The 7,804-nt window shown below is 41.6% G+C and overlaps 1 protein-coding gene across 1 annotated transcript in view; it reads right to left on the bottom strand.

Moving 5' to 3' along the window:
* Nucleotides 1-7,518, bottom strand: part of LOC139698136 (uncharacterized) — a 36,988-nt gene extending 29,470 nt beyond the window's left edge. The window contains exons 1-3 of the mRNA XM_071597059.1: nucleotides 7,495-7,518; nucleotides 5,727-6,029; nucleotides 434-1,265 (exon numbers count right to left, since the gene is read on the bottom strand). Of these exons, the coding sequence (XP_071453160.1) occupies nucleotides 434-1,265; nucleotides 5,727-6,029; nucleotides 7,495-7,518 (1,159 nt within the window). The remainder of the gene's footprint in view (nucleotides 1-433; nucleotides 1,266-5,726; nucleotides 6,030-7,494) is intronic.
* Nucleotides 7,519-7,804: the final 286 nt, after the last annotated feature.

The following is a 7,804-nucleotide window of genomic DNA, read 5'->3' on the forward strand; positions in this document are numbered from 1 at the left end:
CATTATTCCCACGGACGATAAGGGAAGAGAAAGCGTTAACCGATCGTGCTAAATATGGGGGGGGAATATTTTGCGTCAAAAGTTGTCTGGTGTGTAATCACCCCCTACCATACACCCTAACAGTTGCTGGATCATCTATAAACACACGATTACGCTTATATATGCATCATGCAATAATGGGTGTGTTCGAGTAAATTTTTAAATTTGGTTCTTAGAATGAAGAACGTAGGTGTGATTACGTCTTATTTTGTCCTTTATATTGAATGGTATTGGGAACCATACTAATTAACTTACAGTCACAAGTAAACTCAGTTATTCTGTACCTCTCTGATTATTTTCCTCTATACTTGACTGCAGGGAAGGTATGATTCAGAGCCAAGCTAGGCTTCAATAGTAAAAGGGGTGGGAAGGTAGGAGGAGAATTGAAACTCACGCTCCGCCTTGGTGACCACTGAGTATCCCAGTTCTTTGGTCGCCTCCTCGTCCGAAATGAGCTTCATGTCCTCGGCCGCCGTCTTGGCTGGCACCGGCCTTCCCCCCACGTGCACACTGTACAGCAACTCCACCTCACCAGCGGGCTCCTCCTGACTCCTATCCTCCCTCTTGGAGACCCTAAGGATCCTCACGAGCACTGGGTCAAGGGCCCGGGGTCTCCTCCAGCCGGCGCCAGCCCATTCCTCCGCCGCCCCATCTCCTCCTCTCCGAGCCCTGGGGGGCGTCCCCACGACGGCGGCGGTGGAGGGCGTCGGCGGCTGCCGTGGCCGCGCCGTCTGGGTCACAATCCCTAGGTGCCTCTCCTGCTGCCTCATGAAGGCCTTCTTGTAGAGACGGGCCAGCCTGGCGGCCAGCACTCCTGCGATCGGCTCGTCACCTTCCGGCCCGCGGAGAACCGTGAGGAGCCAGTACTGGGGCAAGGTCTCCGCGTTAGGGGGGTGGGTCACGGGATGGGTCGGGGCAGTGGTTGCCTTGGTGATGGGAGGGAGCACCCTAAAGGTCGGTGTGGGTTGGAGGGAAGTTGGGGTGGGTGTGGGGGCGAGGGTTGGGGTGGCCTCCGGGGGGAATGTCCTGTGCAGCGAGGGGGTGGCGTCTTCGGGGGGTGGGCCGGGGGCGGCGGAGGCGGAGTCCTCGGAGGACTCTATGGATGGGGATGAGGGCGAAATGCAGCTCTCGGAGCAGGACGTCGTGGCGGTCCAGTGTGAGATGGGGGGGGAGGGGGTGTGGTGCACCGTCGTCACGATGGTGGTCGTCCGGAAAACAGTGGTGACCTGGAAAGGTGAAGAACGGACGACTTTTAGCACTTATTAGGATCTTGCAGAACTTGGGGTACGTAATTTTTATTGGTTTGGGATTGACTAGGTGAGGCCCTAGGGATATGAATATATATTTTCATTGATATTCTGTATTATTATTATTATTATAAATAGTGATAGCCTAACGGTTAAGGTAGGTTTTGATTGGACGCACCCATTTATAACGTATTTATGATCCTGACCCAACACAATGCAATGTAAAATCCTACACTCCAGTAAATCCTATTTCAACTCCGCCTACTTCCTTCCTCTCTCCATTTCATTCATCAAGTTTGATATTTTCGTCCCTCTCTACCTGGCATGCGAAACATTTTCTCCTCTTTAATTTTCTTCGACTTTCCATCACCTATCAAAATATTCTGCAATCATTTTCCGTACCTCCTTTTGTGATTTCTCCCAACAATCTTCTATCCTCCCTCATCATGCCTAGAGCTTGGCTTGTTTTTATTTCCGTCCATTTCATCTTTTCCACTTTTCTCCAAAACCACATCTCAAATTCTCCAATATACTAAATTCATCTTAGTTTCAACCACAATGTTTCCGTGCCAAACAAAACCAAGCTTCAATTTAGTTTGTACTAATCATTAATATCCTCACTCAGTGTTCCATTAGTCAATTTCCTACTCCTCATTGTAAAACCAACTTGACTTATATCTAACATAAATTGATCTTTCATCACTGAAATTTACACTGACGGGTTTATAGCATTACCGATTAATGATATTTTCTATTCATATTCCTAAAAATTAATTTATAAAATATTATCTTTTTCATGGCGTGTTGTGATCATTTATTCATCTTTGCTAAATAAGCTTTAATTATTTTGGGAGAAAGCCATATTTAATACCAGTACAAATCAATAAAAAATTACATTTTAATTTTACATGAGAAACTTAACCCAAATCATTTTATATTTGTATTATTTGAATATAATAAATACACGACGACGTTTTTGCAGGTAATTATTAACATGGAACAGTTTCTCGACGCTATAAGTAGAAGTCTTAATTGCGACATAAAAATTTCGAAATTGCAAACTTTGCAATGCAGGATATAATCAAGTGCTTGAAAATTTATTTTTGCAATCAGCAGAATTTATTGCGCAATTTATTACGACTTGCAGACTGACATGAAACTTTAAGAAACGGTTTCTAATTCAATTTAACTTTTAACTGACAAACTCATCTATAGTTGCAAAACGTGAAAATATGCTTTATTTTCCTCTTAAAAATAGAAATTAGAAAATATTCGAGCCTAAGACATTTGTGTTCTATACAAAATATGCCCTGCAGTGCTGTGGGAAGTCATAAAACTACAGGGTGATGCAGTATAATTTGCTTATTTGAATTGGGCGAACCTTTCAAATCAGCTAGTTATGCTGTCGTACCCTTGATATTTATTCACAAAAAAGAAACTACTCCAATTATCTGTCATTATCAAAAAGTAGGAGTCCAAAAAGAACCCCGTAAAAGAAAAAATCTAATTTTTTGATGAGGATACCAGCGTCTTATGTCAGAACCTATGTAAGGTATACCTTTTTGAGGAATATATTAGGATAAAACTAAGGTTGAGGGTGCAGTTATATTTGCGTAAACACCAAATGAATCCTGCGTTTCGAATGGGCCTCATCTCATAGAAAATGTTTAATGAAGAAAGAAATAGCTTTACTGATATTTCGGTCAACAGAAGCAACCATCAAAGGAGAGCAATACTTAAATTGGTTATTTGAAAACAAACATTACTATAAACATTATTATCAACGTTTTCCTGATCATTCAAGGCCTCAATGCATGACCAATTACATTCACACCCTATTGTACGCATTTCTTCGAATAAATCGATTTATTAATACAAATAATATCCTTTGAGCAAGATGCAAACAATATTTTGCTTGCTGCTTCACCTAGACATCTTAAACTAAATTCCTTAAGCAGTCTTTCAATGACTCACGTTCACTGACTAGGTTCTGGCATGTGTTCATTTCGGTATTACGAGTAATACAAATGCTACGGATCAATCCAAGTTTTCTTTCTGAAGAGGCTGAAGACGTCTCTTTATCTTCGGAGACCCCCCTCCTAGCCCTACGAAATTCTTCCTAAGTATGATTCCAGCAGTTGTACAAGAGGGGCATTACTCTCCAGGGATATGAGTGTAGATATGAGGCACCTGTTTACTGCTTGTAGCTACCTTGACCTTGGATAGCTTTGACTTAACCCCATACGTACACATCAGTGCAGGGTGAAAATGTAGAACTTGATTTGTTTGAGCACCCAAGAAACTGAAAATTAATGGATACTTAAATTGACAAGTGGTAAAAACTAATGATGATTCGTTAGTGCTATTGTGGCTGCCGTAAGAGTAGCTTAACGATTGCCTGTCGTTTCGTGCGGATTCACGAAAAATCATTATTTATTCATTAATTTGTCGAAATGGTTTATTCACAGGTATCCTTTTATCCTCATGCGAGATTTCTAAAACGCATGTTTTCATAAATTTATCGGAAATTTAAATCTTGAAATATTTATGCATGGATACACTTATTCAATTAATGATAACTGAACCGAAAAGGTTCAAACGATTCTAAAAAAATAAATTTAAAAATGGTAAAGTTCCCAAATAAATCCGCTTCTCAAAATCTATTGTATTTCCTAGGTTATCCCGAGATGCAGCCTGAAGACAGATAAAACATAAGTGCCTTTAAATATTTTTTACCATACAGTTGATTACATATTTTGTATCGTGATAAATGAACACGATATAAAAGTGAAAAGCGACTCCAGAAGATGCCTTATCTTAACTCACTTAAATTGGACTTCATTATCAGATTTTGATCAAAATGATAGATTTCACACATTTAATCAACTTCTAATTAACAATTAGCTGCTTAACTACACACTAGTAGTTCAATTTCATATGCATTAGTTTTTAGAGAATTCTATGCTCTTAAATTTCCATTTCGAACGAATATTCAAGTCAGTTCAGTACACTTCCTCCTTCCGATTTGGTACAGAAAACTCAAAATGTCCGTCATAATTTATGTTTGGATATGCTGCTTAAAAGGAATAGGCTACCCTTTCTTCAAACCTGATAAAATAAAAAAACACTGCATGTATTTCAGAGACCGTAGAGATCCCACTTCTACCCCGTAGAATATTTTAAAAAATCAATATATCTCCCATCATGAGTCAGTGGGTTTTTGCTTTTTTCAGATGAAATCCACTGAAAAGAATAAACCACTGTTCAAAAGGGATAAGAAACTGTCTCTATATGGCTGACCACAACAAAAAGGAGACGGTGCGAACAAAGAAATGTAATACTGCGGATAAGGGGATTAAAAAGGGTTGTGACAATGGAACTAAAGAGTTAGAATTTTGTATGATACATGTACACCAGCAAAATTACTTTCCAACTCCGACATGAAATAATTCTTATTTTTCCTCTGCAGTTAAGAATACTTATGAATAATATTGGAAAATATAGGCAAATCAGAGGGCAGGATCTGAATTATGGCATGCATCTGAAAGTAGGTCCGTAAGCTTATAACGAGTAACCGTTGAATGATGAAGAAGAATTATTCTGGTAATATAACTTATCTAATAATATTAATATGGCTTTGTACGTAATATATGGTGTGGCGTTATCAGAAGAATGAAAAGAAGTATATGGATATGCTTGAAATTTCATTGTGCACTATTGGGGGTAGCCCGTGAGCATGAAAATGAGGGAGGAAAAGCATGGTAGTTCATTGGTTAGAGCATTGGACTATTGATCAGAGTTCCAGACTTCGATCACAGGGGACTCTTCTGGACACCCTCACCTTCACCCACGCTTTGTAATTTTTCCGTCACCAGATTTTCCTGAGGAAACCATAGGTACAGGGAAAGAAACTAAGGCCGCTGCCCTATTGTGTAGATTTTACAAACCTTTGGACTTAGTACTGGGTTAGCCCACCAATATAACCAACCTATGGGTCGATAAATATCGTAGATTTTAATGTCAATACCACATAAACTGACCAATTTCTGGATCGTAGCACTCGGGTTAGGTATTCTTGCTCGCAATAGTAAGTAAGCTCTCCTCTGGCTTTGATAGTAGTAGTAGTATTTAGGGGAGGCGACCGATAGCTGAGGTCATTTGCGCCATAGGGGTTGGACAGGAAAGGATGAAGGGTGAAGAGAAAGCCGGCGTCGGCATTAGCCTTCTCTTAACGAAAGGCGCCAAGGGGTCCGCAGCTTTATGTCCCTTCCAACGGACGGCGTACTCATTCAAAGTGCCCTCCACAAAGCACCTCAAGTAGGGATCGAGATACCTCTGAAAAATATTCAACACCGCCGGGATTTGAACCCGGGCCCTCTGGGTGGGAAGCCAGTACGATAGCCCCCGCACCATCTAGATCCCTCTGGCTTTGGTACCTACCTGGAACGAATGAGGGGGTGGTGCGGCCGCTCCGGGCACGGAGTCGTCCGGACCATCCCCAGACCCCGTCCACAGGAAGTCCTCCAAACGGAAAGATCTCCGGAGGAGCGGCGCGGCCCTCGGCGGCTGCGAAGTGTCATCCTCCGCGACAATGGAACCCACGAAGTCATCATCCACCCGTATATCTGGAGTCGACCGCGACCACGATGGTTTCCACACCGAGAACAACACCACAGTACAACAGATCAGACCCTTCACTCGTCCCTCCAAACATTTCGAGACGAAACCGTTGGCCAGAACGACCTGTCACCTCAAAAGGACGTTTTAGGCTCACAAAAGACACTTAAGCGATGTTTCCAACTCGAAGTTACCCGGATTTCGAAGCCCGCGAAACGACGGAATGGGAAATGAGAGATTGACACCAAGGGACCCTATCGTCTTTCTCCTGAAGAGCATCTGGTGCCTGCTGTGCTAGGGGTCTGGTTTCTCTTGCTATTTGTGTCACTGTTGGGCCACTGCAATTGAATTACTCCTCAGATTACACCGGCATTGAAATATCCAACGGAGGTGCATCTAGATTTCAGGCACACGGGCGTTGGAATCTCCGATTGCGGACTTAAACTTTTGACTTTTTACCACAGGGATGACTGGGACAACCACTTTTCCTAATACCGTACTGTTCAATCATGAGCGCTGAACTGCGTTGTGTTCCATTTGGACAATCAGGAATAACAGTCAAGCTTCCGCGAGGGAACCCCGCAGCGACGCTGTATGTCGACCTGTGCTAATCAGATGGCTCGGACGAATGACGTTGACGTGACGCCGGATTGCGCCAGAGATTACGTACTGGACGTTACAGGAAGTGACCCCCGCCGTTTCCCCTTCCATTCCCGTCCCCCACTTCCCCATCCCCACTTCTCCTTTTCCCTACTTCCACTCTGTCCACCCATGCGTGGACATATCCGGAATAGGTGAGATCCACGCTTCCCTTGCCACCGCCACTCTTGTACCGGGTATGCTATTAGACTGAATGGAACGTTTTTTCTTCTCATTGATGATAGAACCGGCTGTTATGAATGTTTATGAAAGGCTCGTCACTTGGTTCGACTAAAATCGTTCGTTTCCGCGCGATTGTCTCCACAATGCCAAAAGACTTGCGCAAATATTTCAACATCCTATTTGCGAAGAGAGTAACTGAAAAATTGCACTTCGGCAAGGTTAATCATTCACGATATTACAAGGAGGGCCAACATAGCAAGTTTTCACAAACGTAAAATGAAATGCCCAGAGAATAGTATTATATGAAAATCTTCAAATGTTGAATTGAAATTTTAAACTAGTTTTATACATCAATCAGGATACCTAATTAAAATTTAGAGCAGTTGAAGATTTGTCGGACGCTCTATCTTTTGTTCTAGAATACTGAATCTGAACTCCATTCTCATAAATAAACATGTATATGATAATATTTCTACCATATGGTTTACATCATGAATTGGAACCACGATAAACAGTGCGAAGATTAGTGGAGTTATCGAGTCTTCTCCTGAAATAAAATAAATATATAATAGAGCATATAGCATTACACTAGTATGCAATTTCTCTTCATTTCCCCCTTATTCAAGCCACAACGTAGATGACATATATACAGTTTTCCTCATGAATTTCCCGTTCCACTTTTATGATACTATCAAAACGCTTCAAAAAGCTCACTATCAATTGCTGGCCTACTTTGGAAATTTCACTAATTCAATAAACAGTATAATACCTGCGGGTTATCTTTTATATTCATTCTCGTACTAATGAGACCAAAACAATGTGTGGCGAGTCTGTGAGTTCGCTATTAAGAATTTTATTGGTTAAATTTAAATTCGAGACTATCTGAATTATTTTATTAAATTTACCAAACCAGTTCCAGTGTGAATGGAACAAAGTGAAATCGCAGAATAGTGGGACATCCGCATGAAAGCAAGGATAAAGATAAAGATCCTCTTTCCATTTCCCTATCAATATTTGAATTCTAATGCTTGCAAAAATAAAATCTTGGCATTCAAGTACAGTCTAGATGGGAAAAAATG

This window comes from Hetaerina americana, unplaced genomic scaffold (genome assembly GCF_022747635.1).
Source record: "Hetaerina americana unplaced genomic scaffold, ioHetAmer1.1.p SCAF_8, whole genome shotgun sequence".
NCBI classification, from domain to species: Eukaryota; Metazoa; Arthropoda; class Insecta; order Odonata; family Calopterygidae; genus Hetaerina; species Hetaerina americana.